General features: G+C 46.1%; 1 protein-coding gene across 1 annotated transcript in view; it reads left to right on the forward strand.

Moving 5' to 3' along the window:
* COMTD1 (catechol-O-methyltransferase domain containing 1) overlaps positions 1-24156 on the forward strand; it is a 366090-nt gene that overhangs the window by 173199 nt on the left and 168735 nt on the right. Inside the window, exon 3 of the mRNA XM_075347317.1 lies at positions 4997-5096. Within this exon, the coding sequence (XP_075203432.1) occupies positions 4997-5096 (100 nt within the window). The remainder of the gene's footprint in view (positions 1-4996; positions 5097-24156) is intronic.

Genomic DNA, 24156 nt, shown 5'->3' on the forward strand with positions numbered 1-24156 from the left:
TGTTCTTTTATACCTTGCCACAGCTCTTCTGCAGTGTATGGTTTCTGACCTAAACAGATCAGCTTCAGCAGAGTGTGTTGCCGCTTTGCCGATGTACTGCTGCACAGCTCCCAGCTTGGGAGTGATAGGTAGGGTACTTCAGCAGAGGATGAGGAGCAGGAGGGGGAAGTGAGACAGGAAGTGGCATACCGAATACCGAACTATCCTTGTGAGTAGCAAATAGTAACAAATACACCCGCTTATCCCTAGTTATTACAACTACAATATTGTGTTTAATCATGCTGTGCCCTTTTTTTTTTTTTCTTTTTTTTTTTGCTGCCAGCGCATAACAACCTTCCATCAATGGAGAAGAAATTCATGAGAATGTAGATCTTTTGATGGTACATTTGATTTGATCCTTTAACCCCTTAGCGACATATGACATACCAGTGCATCATATGCCGGCTCCCGATCCACATCTTTCCCCGCACAGAATAGCTGATTAAATCAGCTATCATGTGCCTTTAACAGCTGGGGATCAATCGGAGATACGCCAGTGTCCATTAACCCCTGTTTAATCCGGCTGTCAATCTCTGACAATGAGATTTAACACTCCCCAGCAGCAGGGCATCATTCCGTCTGCCCATTGGCACGTCCGTGACATAATTGGGGTCGCCGATGGATTGTCATGACAACCAGGGGTCAGCTTATTATGACCCTGTTGCCTGTCATTATGATCCTACTGTGAAAGTCGGCCCATCGCTAATGGTCATAGGAGATCATGATTTCTGGCATACATAGCAGTGTTAATGCACTGCTCTGTATAGCGCAATCGATCAGTCAATCAGAGGTTCAAGTCCAACTCCTTTACGACCTAACACGTACAAGTGCATCTCAATAAATTAAGGTAACTTTTTGATGATATTCTATTTCAGTAATTTAATTCAAAAAGAGAAACGCATATATTATATAGAGTCATTGCAAGCAGAGCGATCTATTTCAAGTGTTTATTTCGGTTAATGTAGATGAATATGGCTTACAGCCAATGAAAACCCAAAAGTCATCTAAAAAAATTAGAATATTATATAAGACCAATTGAAAAAATGATTTTAAACTCAGAAATGTTGACCTACTGAAAAGTATTTACAGTAAATAAACTCAATACTTGGTCAGGACTCCTTTTAAATGAATTACTGCATCAATGCAGCCTGGCATCAAGGCGATCAGCCTGTGGCACTGCTGAGGTGTTATGGAAGCCCAGGTTGCTTTGATAGCAGCGTTCAGCTCATCCGCATTGTTGGGTCTGGTGTCTCTCATCTTCCTTTTGACAATACCACATAGATTATGCGGTTTAGGTCAGGCGAGTTTGCTGGCCAATCAAGCACAGTGATATTATGGTTATTAAACTAGGTATTGGTACTTTTGGCAGTGTGGACAGGTGCCAAGTGCTGCTGGAAAATGAAATTTCCATCTCCAAAAAGCTTGTCTGCTGTGGGAAGCATAAAGTGCTCTAAAATGTCCTTGTAGATGGCTGCACTGACTTTGGTCTTGATAAAACACAGTGACCTAGACCAGCAGATGACATGGCTCACCAAACCATCACTGATTGTGAAAATGTCACACTAGACTTCAAGCAGCTTGGATTGTGGCCTCTCCACTCTTCCTCCAGACACTGGGACCTTGATTTCCAAATGAAATGAAAAATTGACTTTAATCTGAAAACAACACCTTGGACCACTAAGCAACAGTCCAGGTAATTCTCTTCTGGCCCAAGTAAGACACTTCTGGCATTGTCAATTGGTCATGAGTGGCTTGACACAAGGAATGCGAGATTTCTGGCGTGGTGCTCTTGACAATCTACAGTTGATTCATAAAGGGGCATGCACCTTATCATGAATCAGGAGCCTCTGACTCCATCACAGCCCCTTGTCCACATCGGTGAAGAAAATTGCTTGGCTTGATGAATCAAGGCTCTTGTATTTTTGACCACTCCAGGGAGGTTGTAGCTCTTGAATTTGATAGCACGGGATAATGGATAACGGCTTAATGTTCACTGCATGTTTGAATCTTCTCAAATCTTTAGCAGTTAATGTGTGTATTTTTTCCTTAGAAAGCGAATATGTCTGGCTCACTGTGTATAAATTAGGTGCCCAGAAAAAATAGGAGTCAATCAAAATAGTAATAGTTGTGGCACACTAAGAGGAATGAGGACATGAAAAAGTATTCTTGAATGCAGAATCAATTTATTAGTGCAAAAAACAAGACTAATTCATCCAACATTTCAACCGTGTCGGTCGTTATCAAGGATAGAATTATCTAACAGAAAAATTATAAAGAGTACAAAAAATGAAAATGAAATTAGTACATGGTATGACAAAACCAACAAAATTTTTTTTACACAATAAGCATCATAAAATGGCTGATGCAGTGGATATACAGATCATCTTATATTGCACATAATAATTACTGGAGATGCATGAAGAAAGCATTACAACGTACACAGGACCTATTAGGCTAGAAAAATGCATAATGTTTATAATGTGAGTACAGCAAGCATACACCCACCTATATCATAATGGGAGAATACACCTTCAATTGAAAATGGACATCACCATTAGGTATAAGAGATCAAGAAGTTACGATCCTATGTCTAAAATAAAAGGATAAATGGTATGTGATAAATCACAGGAATAAAATCCTAAAGAAAAAATACTTTTCCATATATGGCGTCCAGTGAGAAGACGAACAAGTATGTCTATACCTCTTGCACTTGTCTATGGTAACGAGCATAACAGAACTTAAGCTTACCATATGTAACTCTTAGAACCCCCATATGACATTCTGTTACTAGCTAATTCCGACTGGGGCAATGCTGATTATTGAATATCTCTGCCTAGAGAGCCCACTTTGTCAGAGTTGAGAGTGACTTTTCAAAGCTTTTTACTCCAGAATTCTAGCATAAAAGTTTTGTTCAATCAGGCATGACTAGCTGTGGTGTTTCTTATGCCACAAATCTTACTCCATTCATTGACTGAAGCGAGATTTCTGGCGTGGTGCTCTTGACAATCTACAGTTGATTCATAAAGGGGCATGCACCTTATCATGAATCAGGAGCCTCTGACTCCATCACAGCCCCTTATCCACATCGGTGAAGAAAATTGCTTGGCTTGATGAATCAAGCAAGGCTCTTGTATTTTTGAACACTCCAGAGAGGTTGTAGCTCTTGAATTTGATAGCACGGGATAATGGATAACGGCTTAATGTTCACTGCATGTTTGAATCTTCTCAAATCTTTAGCAGTTAATGTGTGTATTTTTTCCTCAACATGTTTTTTTGTGACTCTGGTGCCTATTTGCAACTAAACTTTTGATGGTTCTGTGTTGCCCAGGGTTATGGGGTACTCGGTCCCGGGCAGTGTATAACTGGGGAATGTCACTTTGGTGGCCGTTGCCTGGTTCCGTGCCCTGGTTGCTTTTTGAAAAGGGGATTATTTACAGGGAATTGTTGAATAAAGTTTATACGTGATGCCACTTGCGGTTTTGCGGTTATAAGGATGGAGCCGCCGCTGCACAATGTTCACTACTGGGGCTGGTGTTAATCACAGCCTGGATGTTAGGCCCTCCACAAGCAGGACCAGGCCCCAGAGGATAGGTGTTGCAGGTGGATGTTGAAAGAAGGTAAGCCACAATGGGAGTTCAGTGTAACTGGTTCTTTTTACTCATTGCAAGCTGGTAACTGGTCACCCGAGGCTGGCTGATCTTAACTGCAGGTCCCCGGAGTCCCAGTGCCGTTTTAGTGACCTGGTGGCTTCTTTCCCCTGCACCTGTCTTTGGTTGGTGGGTCCCCTCCTGGTTGTCTTCTTCAGCAGTCCATATAACGTGAACTCTATGGGGTTGGAATCTCTGGTCCTGTTCCTGGTTCTCCCTTTGCTACTGAGTCCCGAACTTCAAGGTCAGTGAGGTCCTTGATGGTCCCCTCACTGTGCAAAGTTTAATTCAGGTCTGCCTGGAGCTTTTGCCTGACCTAGGATTCTGTACCCCGTTGGTGCATAGTTCCGCGAGTACTCCACCATACTCCACCGGCAACTAACCGCCTGGGCCCTCAGGTCATACTCCTGTCAGTTCGTCTGCTCACTTTCATTGTCACTGCTCGACTGTCCACTGTCTGCCCCTCCCACCTGGTTGTCTAGTGGACTGGCTCCACCTCTAGGCGGCCATCCATTGGTCCGACCCTAGCCTTGTACCATTCTAAGGGGGGTAATTGGGGGAAAACAGGGATTTTCTGGAGTGTTTGTGTGTTACCGGCACTGGTTTTCTGGGTCCCTAGGGGGTAGGCCCTGCATCCCGGTGGGGATGCAGTACCATGTAGCTCCCTGATGGCCTCAGGGGCGCTACAGTTCTTTGATACTTCCCCAATATCTTCGTAGTTTCAAGAGTGCTGTATCCCTCTGTAAGACTTGTAGCAATTTTTTTCTTTTTAATCAGTTACATTTCATTCTTGGCCATTTTGCCTAAATGGATAACAAGCTGCCTAATAATTCTGCACTCCTTGAAAAAGTGTGTTGATTCCTTGGGCCGCACCCTCCCTCATTACACAAATACACATCACGTAATCTGCTTCATCCAATAAACATTCAGTTTATACAGCTTGGAGGTGGAAAATTTGCATAACGATGATATGGTTAAAATAGTCATTTGCCTAATACTTCTGCACACAGTGTACCTCAAAATCTGGTCACAACAGGAGCAGTTAACGGCTTCAATAAAGGCTTGGGTACTTATTTAGAAGAAAATAAATAAATGCATATGTAAATGTGTAACGTTCTTTTCTGAATGTTTTGTCCAGTGAATCTAAAACTTGGGCAGGAAATAGTAATACTTTTTGGGTAGATTGGACCATGTATTGTGGTTTTCCGTGTGCTCCTTCCCTTTGTCTTTTCCCTTCCCAAAGTTACACTTGATGGACATTTTGTAATTTTCTAACTGAATTAGTTGTTAAATATTGTGTTTGCTTCCAGCACCTTTTAAGGACAATCTCTCAGGATGTTAGCAGTGAAGCTGCCCAACTGTTGGCAAATCTAGCTAAACTTATAAGGTCTAAGAACATTTTGGAAATGGGTAAGAATTCATGTGAAATTTTCAAGCACATTAAATGAAAGGGGATTCCAGGTTTCTTTTCTTTGCATAAATAAAGTTATACAAATTTGCGATATGCCTTCTTTATCAATTTAGTTGTTTTTCAAAGTCTCCACTTTCACACTGCCATTGAGTAAAATATACATAGGAATTGTCATGCCTCCATAGAAATGCATATGTGATAAAGTTGTCTTCTGATAAAGTTTAGTAATTGACATTGATACTGTCCAGTGATAACTTATCCAACAGCGCTGTTGACAATGTTTTCTTACTGCAGCTTGTTTATCTAATGTTTCATTGGTTACTGTGCAATGAAAATTGTCCCACCAAGGCTTATGTAGTTTCCCATCAGACTTTGCACTAGTCTAGCTCTGCCCCCTTCTTCTGCAGCCATTTTAGTTACATGGACACAGACATTCTGCATACTGATCATCTCTCCAGATCTCTGCTCTTTTTTTTTTTGCCTTTACATAGCACAGTCGTTTTACATTGATCTCATCAATAAAGTTGTAAAGGACGCCCAGCTTCCAAGTCAATGCATCGATGGGAAAGAGTTTAGCTGTCTGTCAACTCGTTCTTCTAAAGCACAGAGTGAGGTTGCCAGAACAGGAATTGTATACTTAAAGAGGATACAAATCTGTCCTGGATTTTTGAAGGAAACACAAGTGTAGGACATTTTCTAAATTGTTGCTAATCCACAGTAAAATAAAAAAATAATGCTGAAGATTTGTGAAGTTTGAAAAATAAATAAATAATTACCTGAATACACCTATATGGTATATTCTCCCAATGTAAACAAATCATGTTATTTTTTTTTGTGATTTACACAAGTTTGAAGTAAAATGTTGATTGTTTGCCCAAATATCCAGAGTTAACTTAGGATGCTAGAAAATATCCTATTATAAATATTAAAATTCACCAAAAACAGTACACACTAAGCACAAATTCCTAATTACATGACATGACATGAATTGTGGTGTGATTTTGTTATCCAGTGTGGGCCAGTATGTTCCTACAATAATCATAAAAGAGGGGAACACCTAGCAATGTAAAAAAAATGGCCCTACCATCTAGTCATAGTATATACAGTCATGGCTAAAACTGTTGCCCCTTGAAATTGTTCCACAAATTGTAATATTTCTCCCAGAAAATTATTGCAATCACACATTTTGTTATACACGTTTATTTCCATTGTGTATACGGGAACAACAGAAAAAAAATAGAAAAAAAGGAATATTGGACATAATTTCACACAAAATCCCCAAAATGGGCAGGACAAAATTGTTGGCACCTTTCTAAAATAGTGGGTAAACAAGTTAGTTCAAGCATGTGATGCTCGTTCAAACTCACCTGTGGCAATTAATAGGTGTGGGCAATATGAAAATAACACTTGAAACCAGATAAAAATTGGAGAAGTTTACTCAATCTCTGTGTTGTCACAATCAATTGTGTGTCTAAGTGTGCCACAATAAGGATATAGAACAGAAAGAAGAGAATAGAACTGCCTGAGGACTTGAGAATCAAAATTGTGGAAAGATATCAACAATTTAAAGGGTACAAGTCCATCTTCAGATATCTTGATGTTTCTTTGTCCATGCTACACAACATAACCAAGACGTTTACAACCCATGGCACTTTAGCTAATCTTCCAGGACGTGGATAGCAGAGAAAAATTGATGAAGGGCTGCAACCCAAATTGATCTCTAAAGAAATGCAAGCTGATACAGGGTGTATCAGTATCAGCGTGAACTGTCTGTCGACATTTAAATGAAATTAAATATTATTCCAGGAGACCCAGGAGTACCCCACTGCTGACACATAGACATAAAAAAGCCAGACTGCAGTTTGCTAAAATGTACTTGTGTAAGACAATACTTCTGGGAAAATATCTTGTAAACAGATGAGACCAAGATAGAGCTTCTTGGTAAAGTACATCATTCTACTGTTTACTGAATATGGAATGAGACCTACAAAGAAAAGAACAAAGTACCTACAGTCAAATATAGTGTTGCACAGTCAAATATAGTGTTGCTTCAAAGATGTTTTGTGGTTATTTTGCTGCCTCTGGCACTGGGTGACTTGACTTTGTGCAAGACATCATGAAATCTGAAGATTACCAAACAATTTTCGGTGGCAATGTTGTGCTAAGTGTCATAAAGTTGGGTTTGCTTCCTAGATCATGGGTTTTCCGGTAAGGCAATGACTCCAAACATAGTTCAAGAAGCATCTGGAAAGTAATGGAAAAGCGCTGGAAAGTTCTAAAGTGACCGGCAATGAGTCCGGATTTAAATCCCAATAAACACCTGTGGAGAGATCTTAAAACTGCTGTTGGCAAAAGCATCCCTTCAAATATGAGAGACCTGGAACAGCTTGCAAAAAAAGAGTAGTCCAAAATTCCAGTTGAGCTGTGCAATAAGCTTGTTGATGGTTTTAGGAAGTAATTGACTGCAGTTATATACTCGAAAGAGTGTACAACCAAATATTAAGTTAAGGGTGTGAACAATTTTTTCCTGTCTATTTTTGGAATTTTTGTTTGAAATTATGGCCAATTTGCCTTTTTTTGTTACCTCTGTTTTTTTGTTCTAATACACACAAAGGAAATAAACTTGTATAACAAAATGTGTAAATGCAATCATTTTTGTAATGCTTGCCACCACGGATGGTGAAGCGGCGAGCTGAAGTGGACCCAGTGGACCACAGGGAGACCCCAGGCATACCTTTAAGTGCGGTAGAGGACTGGGATTGTGGCAGCTGACCTCTAGGACAGGGGTGGACACAGGAGCAGACAGGACTGAGTCTCGAGTGCAGACAGGGACCACCAGGGTGGTTCAAGGCAGACAGTACAGGCAAGATGGGCAGGCAGAGTCTCTACCACCAGCAGGACGGACAGGCAAAGTTACTAGCAAGACAGATGGCAGTGCCAGAACAGACAGAGTCACTAATATCAACAAGGCAGGACGGACTGGTAGCAGGTATGGGCAGGACGGGACTGGAACCAGGTGCCAATAGGCAGGACAGGCTGGGATTAAGTACAAGGCAGGAGAGGAACAAGGTGCCAATAGGCAGGATGAGATGGGAACAGGTACATGCAGGAACAGGACTGGAACCAGGTGCCAATAGGCAGGATGGGCTGGGACCATGCACAGGACGGGATCAGATGGGATAGATAGGGTGACCTGACAATTTACTAGACAGAATCAACTGACTAACAAGACTGAGGATATTGAACAGGCACCTCCCCTTGTGGGATTATAGTGCCCCACGGGACCTAGGGTACTCGTCACCGGGCCAGTGGTTTCTTGGGGTTGCTGTGACCGGCCTGAGCCGGCTCTGTGGCCCCGTTGGCTACATGAAAAGACAAACAAATGCGAGGGGGGGTGGAAGGAGGGCAAAGGGTCCCTGGAAAGCAAGTCGCTGTTTGCAATGGTGACTGGGTCTAGGCCTCCTCCACCGCAGACCCTTCCTGTGATTATTCCTCTCCCAGGAGCAGTGTTGGATGGGAATGGGGGATGCTTTTCAGCGCCACCCGTGGTGTGCGACCAGGAATTAGCTGCCGCTGCAGAGATACTCTCCAGGGCAGCCGTTGGGTGCAGCCAGGATGGTATCGCCAGGGCCGGCCTTAGCCTGAATAGTGCCCTGTGCAAAACTGCCCTTTGGTGCCCCCTACTGATTTTTTACCCAGTTTCCCAGGAAACAAACGAGGACAGGAGGCCATTTTTTTTATATCCTAATAAAATTGATCTCTTCAAATGTACAATAAACTCCAAATTTGTGCTGGAGAATCTGCACCTCAAATCCACCACGTTTGATCTCGTTCTTTTAGAGGTCTTCCGATTTCAACCATTTATGCCGTATCCCTGGTATTACATCATGGATGGTACATGCAGATCTCACCTATGGGGTGCACATGTATCTGGAGAATGAGGTGCTGCTGCTCTTCGTAGAGAGGTGATATAAATGTAAGTGTATGGAAGAACAGTCTGGGCTCACACCAGCTGGCAATGCTGCAAATAATTTTGTTGGAAAATTTGTAAGATAAATCCACGCCGAATCATGTGATATTCTGCAGAATTTCATAATACACACCTCAGCTGCTGCAGAACCTCATCATACACATCTACGTTGCTGCAGAATCTCATCATACACACCTTCTATGCTGCAGAACCTCATCATACACATCTCAGTTGCTACAGAACCTCATCATACACACCTTCTATGCTGCAGAACCTCATTATACACATTTCAGCTGTTGCAGAATCTCGTAATACATCTCAGCTGCTGCAGAACCCCATAATACACATCTCAGCTGCTGCAGATCCTCATAATACACCTCAGCTTCTGCAGAACCCCATAATACACATCTGAGCTGCTGCAGAACCGCATAATACACCTCTGCTGCTGCAGAACCCCATAATACACATCTCAGCTGCTGCAGAACCCCATAATACACATCTCAGCTACTGCAGAACCCGATAATACTCATCTCAGCTGCTGCAGATCCTCATAATACACCTCAGCTGCTGGCGATGCATTACATTGATAGAATGGTCTTCATTAGAGATGAGCGAACCGGTCGCGGTTCGGCTCGAGGTTGGTTCGCCGAACGGACCTCCCGTTCGAGTTCGGTTCGTCGAACGTTCGACGAACCGAACTCGAACTGCATAGGAAACAATGGCAGGCAATCACAAACACAGAAAAACACCTAGAAAACACCCTCAAAGGTGTCCTAAAGGTGACAAACAACTCAAACACATTGGAAAGTGACAAGGACATATACTCATGCGAAAACAAAACAGCTGGACAAGGAAAAAGAGGAGGACACACAGATATAGGCATGGCACGCCCTTCTAAAATCATGTAAAACACCGCAAGGTGACTCCAAGCGGAGTCTCCCTTTTTTCCAAAAATTGGGCCACACACACACCCACCCCTTCAGTGGCAGCACTTGTGCCCCAGTTGTACACTTCACAGCTACATTTGCATCAAGCACATTCAAAAATACGCCATTCTTATCCGTCCCCAGGATGACACCGGGGTAGGTAGCAAAGTCTTTCCTGATCCCAGCTCTGTTCATCTTGGCTTCTTTTAAAAACACAGCAAGCAAGGGTTACTCCAAGCGGAGTCTCCCTTTTTTCCAAAAATTGGGCCACACAGACACCCACCCCATCAGTGGCAGCACTTGGGCCCTAGTTGCAAACAGGATGTTTTGATTTGCATCAAGCACATTCAAAAATACGCCATTCTTATCCGTCCCCAGGATGACACCGGGGTAGGTAGCAAAGTCTTTCCTGATCCCAGCTCTGTTCATCTTGGCTTCTTTTAAAAACACAGCAAGCAAGGGTTACTCCAAGCGGAGTCTCCCTTTTTTCCAAAAATTGGGCCCACACACACCCACCCCTTCAGTGGCAGCAGTTGTGCCCCAGTTGTACACTTCACAGCTAGATTTGCATCAAGCACATTCAAAAATACGCCATTCTTATCCGTCCCCAGGATGACACCGGGGTAGGTAGCAAAGTCTTTCCTGATCCCAGCTCTGTTCATCTTGGCTTCTTTTAAAAACACAGCAAGCAAGGGTTACTCCAAGCGGAGTCTCCCTTTTTTCCAAAAATTGGGCCCACACACACCCACCCCTTCAGTGGCAGCAGTTGTGCCCCAGTTGTACACTTCACAGCTAGATTTGCATCAAGCACATTCAAAAATACGCCATTCTTATCCGTCCCCAGGATGACACCGGGGTAGGTAGCAAAGTCTTTCCTGATCCCAGCTCTGTTCATCTTGGCTTCTTTTAAAAACACAGCAAGCAAGGGTTACTCCAAGCGGAGTCTCCCTTTTTTCCAAAAATTGGGCCACACAGACACCCACCCCATCAGTGGCAGCACTTGGGCCCTAGTTGCAAACAGGATGTTTTGATTTGCATCAAGCACATTCCAAATCCACAAGCATTTACTCTCCCCAGGATGACACAGGGGTAGTAAATTCCTTCTGGATCCATGACTTGTTCATTTTGATGAACGTCAGTCTGTCCACATTGTCACTGGACAGACGCGTGCGCTTATCTGTCAGCACACACCCAGCAGCACTGAATACACGTTCAGAGACAACGCTGGCAGCTGGACACGACAAAATCTCCAAGGCGTAACTGGAAAGCTCTGGCCATTTTTCTATGTTTGAAGCCCAAAAGGAGCAAGGCTCCAGTTGCACAGTCATGGCATCGATGTTCATTTGGAGATACTCCTGTATCATCCTCTCCAGCCGTTGAGTATGTGTCAGACTTGTTGTCTCTGGTGGCCTTGCAAAAGAGGGTCTAAAAAAATTATGAAAAGATTCCATAAAATTGCTGTTACCGGCACCAGATACGGTCCTACTGGTACGGGTAGACTGGTGAAGATGACGAGACCGTCCCATGTTTGTCAAGTTACAACTGGGAGATTCCCTCCCTGCACCTGCACGGTTGTTTGGTGGAAAAGCCGAGCTAAGATCGAGTAACAGCTTCTGCTGATACTCCTGCATACGTGCGTCCCTTTCTATGGCTGGAATTATGTCACAAAATTTGGACTTGTACCGGGGATCTAATAGTGTGGCAATCCAGTAGTCATCATCACTTCTAATTTTGACAATACGACTGTCATGTTGGAGGCACTCATGTGTCTTGCGCAGCCATGCGGACCAAGTCCACGCTGTGTTTGTGGCATAGAGGTGCTAACCGTTCTTTCTTCCTCTGACATCTCCCCCCAACCTCTTTCAACTGAAATTTGACCAAGGTCTCCCTCATCCGCTGAGTCTTCCATGTCCATGGACAGTTCGTCCTCCATTTCTTCATGTTCTCCTGCACCTTGCTCAACATTTCGCCTGCTACTATGCGCCCTTGTCGATCCCTGTTCCCCATGGTCCCATGCCTGCTGCGTTGGTGATGATGAACGTCTGGATCTTGGTGATGTTGTTGTCCCTTGCACATATGAATCCTCCTGTAGTTCCTCCCCTTCATGTTGTCCCACCCCCTGACTCCGAATAGTGTTTAGCGTGTGCTCCAGCATGTAAATGACTGGAATCGTCATGCTGATAATGGCATTGTCAGAGCTAAACATATTCGTCGCCATGTCGAAACTGTGCAGAAGGGTGCATAGGTCCTTGATCTGAGACCACTCCATCAGGGTGATCTGCCCCACCTCTGCATCTCGTTGGCCCAGGCTATACGTCATGACGTATTGCACCAGGGCTCTGCGGTGCTGCCACAGTCGCTGTAACATGTGTAGAGTTGAATTCCAGCGTGTCGCCACATCGCATTTCAGGCGATGAACCGGCAGGCCGAAAGACTTCTGGAGCGATGCAAGTCGCTCAGCTGCGGCGCTTGAACGCCGGAAGTGAGCAGACAGTTTTCGTGCCCTGTTCAGAAGGCCATCTAGGCCGGGATAGTGTGTTAAAAATTGCTGCACGACAAGGTTCAACACGTGAGCCATACAAGGTACGTGTGTCACCTTGCCCAGGCGAAGGGCCGCACCCAGGTTTGCAGCATTGTCGCACACGGCCTTACCAGGCTGCAGGTTGAGTGGAGACAACCATTTATTAAACTCGGACCGCAGAGCTGACCACAACTCCTCAGCTGTGTGACTCTTATTACCAAGACATGTCAAGCTAAAGACCGCCTGATGCCGTTGCGCTCGGCTGCCAGCATAGTAATGAGGCGTGCGTGATTCCTTTTGCGCAGTGAGAACGCTGGTGGCCTGACCAGGCAGGCTTGGGGCGGAGGTGGAGGACCCAGATGAGGTGGAGGATGCAGAAGCTGTGGCGGAACTTGGACAGACAGAGGATTGACACACAAGTCGTGGGGACGGCAAGACTTGTGCAGCAGACCCTTCACCATCTATCACCATAGTTACCCAGTGCCCAGTCAGCGACATGTAACGTCCCTGTCCATGCTTACTGGTCCAAGTATCGGTGGTGAAATGCACCCGTTCACACACAGAGTTTCTCAAGGAAGCGGTGATGTTGTGTGCGACATGCTGGTGTAGCGCGGGCACACCTTTCTTAGAGAAGTAGTGGCGACTAGGCATCTGGTACTGGGGCACAGCGACAGACATAAGGTCTCTAAAATCCTGTGTGTCCACTAGGCGGAAAGGCAGCATTTCGGTAGCCAACAGCTTACAGAGGGATAGAGTCAACCTCTTAGCTTTGTCATGGGTCGGAGGAAGTGGCCTTTTATTTGACCACATCTGAGGGACAGAGATCTGGCTGCTGTGTGTAGACGGTGTTGAGTAGGGTGTCCCTGGAAAAATGCAGGTTTGTGAGGAAAGTGCAGGCGGAGACATGATGTTGCCTTCATCCAACGTTGGTGCTATCGATGTCTGAGAGAGCTGTACACACTCACTTGTTTCCCCTTCCAAACCAACTGACGACCTTACAAGCAAACTGCCTGTTGCGGTTACAGTGGTGGAAGTTTTGCGTGGAAAAACAGGTGTGACAGCTGTCCCCACAGTCCTAGAAGATGAAGAGCGCGCGGATGCACTGGAAGGGGCGGGCGGTGGATGGTTCGCTCCGCTAGCCGGCATTGCAGCACGGTGAGCTTCCCACCGGGACTTATGATATTTATTCATGTGACGATTCATGGAAGAAGTTGTCAAACTGCTGAGGTTTTGACCTCTACTAACAGAATCATGACAAATGTTACATATCACATGAGTTGGGCGATCTTTTTCGATGTGAAAAAAGGCCCAGGCTAGGCAAGGCTTAGAGGCCATGCGACCTGTTGATCCACCCCGAATAATGCTCATAGGCAGAGTGGTGGCTGAGGATGCAGTTGTAGACGTGCTACCAGTGCTCCGACTCTGTCCAGGAAGGCGCAAGGTAACTTCGTCGTCGGTTGCATCCTCCTCCACCGCCTCTGTTGACCTCCTCGAGTGCCTGACTGGGGGTTGACAGTAGGTGGGATCTAGAACGTCATCATCAATTGTTGTGTTTGCACTCCCCTCCCCCTCAGACCGAGCCTCTTCTTGCCCTGACCGAATATTTAAGTTGTCATCCCAATCGGGTATCTGCGTCTCATCTTCATCAGTATGTTCCTCATTGTCTATAACCACAGGTGTTACAGTTTGTGACAAAGGGTCAACATTATGCTCAGAAACTTGGTCCTCACGGCCTGAATCTGAGTCACAAAGGTTCTGGGCATCACTGCAGACCATTTCCTGTTCTGTACTCACTGTAGCTTGGGAGCAGACCTCTGATTCCCAGGCTATAGTGTGACTGAACAGCTCTGCAGACTCAGCCATCTCAGTTCCACCATACTGTGCAGGGCTGATGGAGACTTCAGAGCTGGGAGAAATCAAGTGTGATTGGGATGACAACTCAGAGGAATGGTGTTTTTTGGATGCGGTACTTGAAGTGGCTGAGAGGGCACTTGTTGGACCACTTGAGATCCATTCAAGCATTTTCCTTTTTTGCCCATCATCTACCTTTGTTCCTCTTGTTCGTGTCCGTAAAAAAGGGAGCACATCGGATTGTCCACAATAAGTAGTAGACATCTTACTTTTGCTAGTAGATGGTCTATCTTCAGCAGATGATAATGGAGCTTTGCCACCTTCCCCACTGACAAAACATTTTTTGCCTTTTCCACCACGCCTCTTCCCCTTTCCACCAGCATCTGTCATTTTGCCACTCATGTTGATTGCGACAAGATTGTGGACTGAAAATGTGGTAGTAAAAATTGAGAGGTGGTGAAGATTGCAGTGCTGGTCTAGCTTTATTAACAGCAGAATAATAAAGAATAAATATCCCTGACAATGTAACTTAGTTATAATTCGTTGGAGTGTGCAACGCAGGCAGACGTGCTGCAAATGTCTTGGCACTAGTGGGACTATAGCAAAGTCCAATAGCCACGTATAGGATGCCACTAGGTACACTGAGTGTTTGCTAGTATAATGGCTTCGTTATAATTAGTTGGAGTGTGCAACGCAGGCAGATGTGCTCTGCAAATGTCTTGGCACTAGTGGGACTATAGCAAAGTCCAATAGCCACGTATAGGATGCCACTAGGTACACTGAGTGTTTGCTAGTATAATGGCTTCGTTATAATTAGTTGGAGTGTGCAACGCAGGCAGATGCGCTCTGCAAATGTCTTGGCACTAGTGGGACTATAGCAAAGTCCAATAGCCACGTATAGGATGCCACTAGGTACACTGTGTGTTTGCTAGTATAATGGCTGAGTTTAAAAAACTTGGAGTGTGCAATGCAGGCAGATGTGCTCTGCTAATGTCTTTGCACTAGTGGGACTATAGCAAAGTCCAATAGCCACGTATAGGATGCCACTAGGTACACTGAGTGTTTGCTAGTAAAATTGCTTAGTTTAAAAAACTTGGAGTGTGCAATGCAGGCAGATGTGCTCTGCAAATGTCTTGGCCCTAGTGGGACTATAGCAAAGTCCAATAGCCACGTATAGGATGCCACTAGGTACACTGAGTGTGTGCTAGTATAATGGCTTCGTTATAATTAGTTGGAGTGTGCAACGCAGGCAGATGCGCTCTGCAAATGTCTTGGCACTAGTGGGACTATAGCAAAGTCCAATAGCCACGTATAGGATGCCACTAGGTACACTGAGTGTTTGCTAGTATAATGGCTTCGTTATAATTAGTTGGAGTGTGCAACGCAGGCAGATGCGCTCTGCAAATGTCTTGGCACTAGTGGGACTATAGCAAAGTCCAATAGCCACGTATAGGATGCCACTAGGTACACTGAGTGTTTGCTAGTATAATGGCTTCGTTATAATTAGTTGGAGTGTGCAACGCAGGCAGATGCGCTCTGCAAATGTCTTGGCACTAGTGGGACTATAGCAAAGTCCAATAGCCACGTATAGGATGCCACTAGGTACACTGAGTGTTTGCTAGTATAATGGCTGAGTTTAAAAAACTTGGAGTGTGCAATGCAGGCAGATGTGCTCTGCTAATGTCTTTGCACTAGTGGGACTATAGCAAAGTCCAATAGCCACGTATAGGATGCCACTAGGTACACTGAGTGTTTGCTAGTAAAATTGCTTAGTTTAAAAAACTTGGAGTGTGCAATGCAGGCAGATGTGCTCTGCAAATGTCTTGGCCCTAGTGGGACTATAGCAAAGTCCAATAGCCACGTATAGGATGCCACTAGGTACACTGAGTGTGTGCTAGTATAATGGCTTCGTTATAATTAGTTGGAGTGTGCAACGCAGGCAGATGCGCTCTGCAAATGTCTTGGCACTAGTGGGACTATAGCAAAGTCCAATAGCCACGTATAGGATGCCACTAGGTACACTGAGTGTTTGCTAGTATAATGGCTTCGTTATAATTAGTTGGAGTGTGCAACGCAGGCAGATGCGCTCTGCAAATGTCTTGGCACTAGTGGGACTATAGCAAAGTCCAATAGCCACGTATAGGATGCCACTAGGTACACTGAGTGTTTGCTAGTATAATGGCTTCGTTATAATTTGTTGGAGTGTGCAACGCAGGCAGATGCGCTCTGCAAATGTCTTGGCACTAGTGGGACTATAGCAAAGTCCAATAGCCACGTATAGGATGCCACTAGGTACACTGAGTGTTTGCTAGTATAATGGCTTCGTTATAATTAGTTGGAGTGTGCAACGCAGGCAGATGCGCTCTGCAAATGTCTTGGCACTAGTGGGACTATAGCAAAGTCCAATAGCCACGTATAGGATGCCACTAGGTACACTGAGTGTTTGCTAGTATAATGGCTGAGTTTAAAAAACTTGGAGTGTGCAATGCAGGCAGATGTGCTCTGCTAATGTCTTTGCACTAGTGGGACTATAGCAAAGTCCAATAGCCACGTATAGGATGCCACTAGGTACACTGAGTGTTTGCTAGTAAAATTGCTTAGTTTAAAAAACTTGGAGTGTGCAATGCAGGCAGATGTGCTCTGCAAATGTCTTGGCCCTAGTGGGACTATAGCAAAGTCCAATAGCCACGTATAGGATGCCACTAGGTACACTGAGTGTGTGCTAGTATAATGGCTTCGTTATAATTAGTTGGAGTGTGCAACGCAGGCAGATGCGCTCTGCAAATGTTTTGGCACTAGTGGGACTATAGCAAAGTCCAATAGCCACGTATAGGATGCCACTAGGTACACTGAGTGTTTGCTAGTATAATGGCTTCGTTATAATTAGTTGGAGTGTGCAACGCAGGCAGATGCGCTCTGCAAATGTCTTGGCACTAGTGGGACTATAGCAAAGTCCAATAGCCACGTATAGGATGCCACTAGGTACACTGAGTGTTTGCTAGTATAATGGCTTCGTTATAATTTGTTGTAGTGTGCAACGCAGGCAGATGCGCTCTGCAAATGTCTTGGCACTAGTGGGACTATAGCAAAGTCCAATAGCCACGTATAGGATGCCACTAGGTACACTGAGTGTTTGCTAGTATAATGGCTTCGTTATAATTTGTTGTAGTGTGCAACGCAGGCAGATGCGCTCTGCAAATGTCTTGGCACTAGTGGGACTATAGCAAAGTCCAATAGCCACGTATAGGATGCCACTAGGTACACTGAGTGTTTGCTAGTATAATGGCTTCGTTATAATTTGTTGTAGTGTGCAACGCAGGCAGATGCGCTCTGCAAATGTCTTGGCACTAGTGGGACTATAGCAAAGTCCAATAGCCACGTATAGGATGCCACTAGGTACACTGAGTGTTTGCTAGTATAATGGCTTCGTTATAATTTGTTGTAGTGTGCAACGCAGGCAGATGCGCTCTGCAAATGTCTTGGCACTAGTGGGACTATAGCAAAGTCCAATAGCCACGTATAGGATGCCACTAGGTACACTGAGTGTGTGCTAGTATAATGGCTTCGTTATAATTAGTTGGAGTGTGCAACGCAGGCAGATGCGCTCTGCAAATGTCTTGGCACTAGAGGGACTATAGCAAAGTCCAATAGCCACGTATAGGATGCCACTAGGTACACTGAGTGTGTGCTAGTATAATGGCTTCGTTATAATTAGTTGGAGTGTGCAACGCAGGCAGATGCGCTCTGCAAATGTCTTGGCACTAGTGGGACTATAGCAAAGTCCAATAGCCACGTATAGGATGCCACTAGGTACACTGAGTGTTTGCTAGTATAATGGCTTCGTTATAATTAGTTGGAGTGTGCAACGCAGGCAGATGCGCTCTGCAAATGTCTTGGCACTAGTGGGACTATAGCAAAGTCCAATAGCCACGTATAGGATGCCACTAGGTACACTGAGTGTTTGCTAGTATAATGGCTTCGTTATTGTGAGGTAAATCCGGAGATATGACGATAAATCATGACATTCAAGTCATGTCAGGAAGCCCTCTCCTGGTGTCACTACCCCCTTCCCTTCACACAACTGGTTTAGCAACAAATCCATGGCCATGTCCTGTGATATGGAAATTAGGTGGCTTAGGGACAATGGACACAGGATGACTCCCTGCCGTCACCCTGTAGTGGGGGCTGCTAGCTAGTTAGCAAGGCTATGGAAATAGCCAGACAGAACGACTCCAGTAAAAAATGGTTCATATCTCGCAAGCCATATTTCCGATAAATATGGCAACCATAAAAATGGTGTCTCCGCATGTGGACGATGCCGGCACCCCCTTTTTATGGGAACAGGACATTGGGAAATGCCCCAGGCGTGATATCAGCCAATGGGGAACTGGCAGACAGGTCATGAGTCCCCTCGTTCTGTAGCTAAATTCATAACTGTCACAATGAGAGCATTGGCGTCTGCCTACGACGCTCCCAGGCAAAGTTATAGCCAAAATCCCCTTTGCTGGATAATTCTGATCCATGCAGGGGGAGTGGCAGTGCTTCCCTGTGAGGTCACTAAGGTAGGAGGGGACCTGGATCTGCCCAGGTTGATAACCCTACTTCGGCCATTTTCCAGCGTTCTTCTGCTCGGGGGCCTGGTTGGGACAGACCTGTGAGAGAGTTCCTGGAAACCTGGTCTACAGCGCCCCCCTGTGGCCAGACGCACAAGGTAACTGATTGAACTGTGTATGCCTGTTTGTAAACCATGCTTTGTCTGTAACTGTACTCTGACATAACTGTATATTCTGTAGATTCCCTATTGTATATATTGTAGTTTCTAGTGTGCTTTAGGCGATTAAATTATATAATTAATCTTGGCTGTTCTGTTATCTCGATCTTGAATCCCACGTCTGTGTGTTCGGCTAATAGTTACCGTAAATCGGTTGGTGGCAGCGAGTTGTGCCAAGGATTATTGTGGGGAGGCCAGTGAGATCCGGGAAGATATTATATATTCCGCCGCGGAGGTCGGGGGAATATATACCCTACTCTCACCGGGGACCCTTCAATAATCGGCATAAGTAGTATAGCGGCCTCCTTGCTTATTGTCGGGCAATTCCATAATTGGCCTGACTATAAGAGGGGCGCTAGAGAGCGCGTCACGTGCTCTGTCTGTCGGTCGGGAGGTATAAAGGAGGGTTGACTCCTGCTTGTTACCCCCCGATTGTGACGTACTGGTAGCCAGCGCGGGGGATTTCTGAGTGACCCCCCCGGTGGTTTGTGACAGTTATAATTTGTTGTAGTGTGCAACGCAGGCAGATGCGCTCTGCAAATGTCTTGGCACTAGTGGGACTATAGCAAAGTCCAATAGCCACGTATAGGATGCCACTAGGTACACTGAGTGTTTGCTAGTATAATGGCTGAGTTTAAAAAACTTGGAGTGTGCAATGCAGGCAGATGTGCTCTGCTAATGTCTTTGCACTAGTGGGACTATAGCAAAGTCCAATAGCCACGTATAGGATGCCACTAGGTACACTGAGTGTTTGCTAGTAAAATTGCTTAGTTTAAAAAACTTGGAGTGTGCAATGCAGGCAGATGTGCTCTGCAAATGTCTTGGCCCTAGTGGGACTATAGCAAAGTCCAATAGCCACGTATAGGATGCCACTAGGTACACTGAGTGTGTGCTAGTATAATGGCTTCGTTATAATTTGTTGTAGTGTGCAACGCAGGCAGATGCGCTCTGCAAATGTCTTGGCACTAGTGGGACTATAGCAAAGTCCAATAGCCACGTATAGGATGCCACTAGGTACACTGAGTGTGTGCTAGTATAATGGCTTCGTTATAATTAGTTGGAGTGTGCAACGCAGGCAGATGCGCTCTGCAAATGTCTTGGCACTAGTGGGACTATAGCAAAGTCCAATAGCCACGTATAGGATGCCACTAGGTACACTGAGTGTTTGCTAGTATAATGGCTTCGTTATAATTAGTTGGAGTGTGCAACGCAGGCAGATGCGCTCTGCAAATGTCTTGGCACTAGTGGGACTATAGCAAAGTCCAATAGCCACGTATAGGATGCCACTAGGTACACTGTGTGTTTGCTAGTATAATGGCTGAGTTTAAAAAACTTGTAGTGTGCAATGCAGGCAGATGTGCTCTGCTAATGTCTTTGCACTAGTGGGACTATAGCAAAGTCCAATAGCCACGTATAGGATGCCACTAGGTACACTGTGTGTTTGCTAGTATAATGGCTGAGTTTAAAAAACTTGGAGTGTGCAATGCAGGCAGATGTGCTCTGCTAATGTCTTTGCACTAGTGGGACTATAGCAAAGTCCAATAGCCACGTATAGGATGCCACTAGGTACACTGAGTGTTTGCTAGTAAAATTGCTTAGTTTAAAAAACTTGGAGTGTGCAATGCAGGCAGATGTGCTCTGCAAATGTCTTTGCACTAGTGGGACTATAGCAAAGTCCAATAGCCACAGATAGGATGCCACTAGGTACACTGAGTGTTTGCTAGTATAATGGCTTAGTTAGAATGAGTTGGAGTGTGCAGAGGACAAGAGGGTACAGTGGCAGGATTGTGGTGCTCTGGGTAGAGGAATGGAAGCCTGCCTTTCTATTCCCTCCTAATGGTGAAATGCAGGGAGGAAATCCCTGACCTGGGCTACACAGACGCTGGCGCTGTTTGCAGGACCTGTCACCTATGGCTCTCTGACCCTGCCGGTACGAGCCCTTAAAAGGACTGCTAGAATGTGCTCTCCCTAAGCTGTCTAACGCTGTGTATGCAGCGCATACAGCTGTATCGGCGATAGGACAAAGGACGGAACTGCGACAGTGATGTCTGACACCAAAGACGCAGAAGGCAGATAATGGCGATCGTGAAGAAAATGTCCGGTTTTATAATGCAGGGACATGTGACATGCAGATCCTATCACACATGCCGTTGCTTCTCTGCCTCAAAGTCCACTTAGGTGTGTGTGTGTCTGTGATTGGCTGACATGCTGGCCAGCCCCACAAGACGCGCGCGCTTAGGGAAGGAAGACAAGAAAAAAAAAAAAAAAAATGGCGATCGCCATTATAGAAACAGCAGTGATCTGAAGGCGCTGTTCACGCACACTATACACTGAAATGTGATAATAGTTTGATTCACAGAGTGACTTACACTATTACAGCAGAAACCAAGCTAAGATTTAGCTGTTTTTTGGCTGCTAGAACCGTTCTCGAACGTTTCTAGAACTATCGAGCTTTTGCAAAAAGCTCGAGTTCTAGTTCGATCTAGAACATGCCCCAAAATCACTCGAGCCTAGAACTGGAGAACCACGAACCACGAACCGCGCTCAACTCTAGTCTTCATACCTACACTAAACCATTATATGTGATGTGCAGACGTCAGTGACGCCATGTCACGTATGAGACTCCAATAATAAGTTCTCTGAAAGCTGATTCCTCCTGTACGACCCCCGGGTGGAAGGAATCAGACACTGACTGCATTATTGCAGTCGTGTATATTTTACTCTGATGCTGCCGCATTTCAGATAAAACACATTTAATATCTGGCCGGGGACGATGCCACCAGGATGACGAGCCCAGGAGGCCGGTCCCCGACGGGTTCTCCCTGCTCTGCTGCCCTGAACTGACCAGTGTCTCCCCTGTGTGACATTCTGCACATTAGCCGCTTCCCCAAAGTATATAATATATGGCTAGGATTTCACTTGCCAGTCTGAGTGGTCATGTGATCGCTTACCAGTGATTTGCAGACTCGGGGTCATCTGCAGAATGACGTCTCCTCCTGCTTCTCTCATTGTTATAATTTTCAATTTGAGAGAAACAGGAGGAGACATCATTCTGCAGATGACCACACATTGTAAATCGCATGTGAGCGAACAGAAGATGACCACTCGAATCAGCAAGTGAAATCTTAACAGAGCACTTTTAGGATATGGCAGCTCAATATTCAGAATTACATTACATTACACGTGACAGGTACAGGGCATATGTAGGGTGTATAATAATATATATATATATATATATATATATATATATTATATTAACCCCTACACATGCTCTGCAGTCACTCTGGCCGCAGCCGCGGGGCCCACTGGCATCACGTCACAGGCTCTCCCTGATGTCATTACACGTATCTAGGGCCCACAGCTGAAGAGCAAGGGCGAAACAGGGAGCCAGTGGCCATTCTCTCCTCAATGGTGTTCAACCATGTATCCGAGGAAATAGCAATGGCCGCCATCACCCACAGGCCCAGTCATTTTGCCACTGCATAAATTACACCATATACATGACACACATACAGTATATACTATATAAAAGATAGATGGATGCAGGGTCGGACTGGGGTGTCTGGAATCCACAGGAGTTATATCTAAAAGCCACACTACAACTATATGCAAATACCTGCAGGAGCCCCCACACAGCCTTCTACGCGCAGCAGGAGCCCCCATACAGCCTCCTGCGCGCAGCAGGAGCCCCCACACAGCCTCCAACGCGCAGCAGGAGCCCCCACAAAGGCTCCTATACTAAGAAGTGGCCTCCACACAGCGTACTATGCACAGCAGGAGCCCCCACACAGCCTCCTACGCGCAGTTGGAGCCCCCGCACAGCCTCTTACGCGCAGCAGGAGCCCCCGCACAGCCTCTTACACGCAGCAGGAGCCCCCGTACAGCTTCTTACGTGCAGCAGGAGCCCCCGCACAGCCTCTTATGCGCAGCAGGAGTCCCCACACAGCCTCTTACGTGCAGCCGGAGCCCCCGCACAGCATCCTACGCACAGCAGGAACCCGCCGCACAGCCTCCTACGCGCAGCAGGAGCCCCCGCACAGCCTCTTACGCGCAGCAGGAGCCCCCACACAGCCGCCTACGTGCAGCAGGAGCCCCCGCACAGCAACCTATGCGCAGCAGGAGCCCCCGCACAGCCTCCTACGCACAGCAAGAGCCCCCGCACAGCCTCTTACGCGCAGCAGGAGCCCCCACACAGCCTCTTACGTGCAGCAGGAGCCCCCGCACAGCCTCTTACGCACAGTAGGAGCCCCCACACAGCCTCCTACGCGCAGCAGGAGCCCCCACACAGCCTCCTACGCGCAGCAGGAGCCCCCACACAGCCTCCTACGCGCAGCAGGGGCACCCACACAGCCTCCTACGCACAGCAGGAGCCCCAACACAGCAGTAAAAACAGTAAAAACGCAGTGCTGGGACCGGAGGAGACAGGAAATTTACGACTTCTTATCTCTCTGCGGCGCCCCCTCTGAAGCATGGCCGTCGGCGCCCTGTGCAACCGCACAAGTCGCACATGCCTAAAGCCGGCCATGGGTATCGCTCCCCACAGGCGGAGCGGGATTACCCAGGAGGTTGGTGAGAACAGGGCGGCAGTCCACGGGAGCGCCGGAGCGCAGGGCGGCGGCATTTACTCACAGAGTCACTGGGTGCGGGTTCTAGATGCTTTTATTCACTGGTTAAGATGGTATCGCACCCGAGGTGCTAGTCCTCGTCGTCAGAGAGTCCGGTTGATCCTGGGCAGGTCAGAGGTCCAGTCTAGTCTGGTAATCAGTGGGTTCTCTCCTCTGTGCACAATTCTGAACTTGGTGGGTCCCCATGGCCTGAAACATCTTGGTATCCCCTCCTGCTCTTTCTCACTCTCTGTCTTGGCCCGTATGGCAGGAAGCTTGAAGCTCTCTTGGGTCGGACCTTTGTCCCCGTTCCCAAGTTCCCTCTTTGCTGCTGTGCCCCGGACACTAAAGTCGGTAAGGTCCTTGATGGTTCCCTCACTGGGCAAATTATTATCAGGTGAGCTTGAAGCGTCCTC

This window comes from Anomaloglossus baeobatrachus, chromosome 5, assembly GCF_048569485.1.
Source record: "Anomaloglossus baeobatrachus isolate aAnoBae1 chromosome 5, aAnoBae1.hap1, whole genome shotgun sequence".
Lineage (NCBI taxonomy): Eukaryota > Metazoa > Chordata > Amphibia > Anura > Aromobatidae > Anomaloglossus > Anomaloglossus baeobatrachus.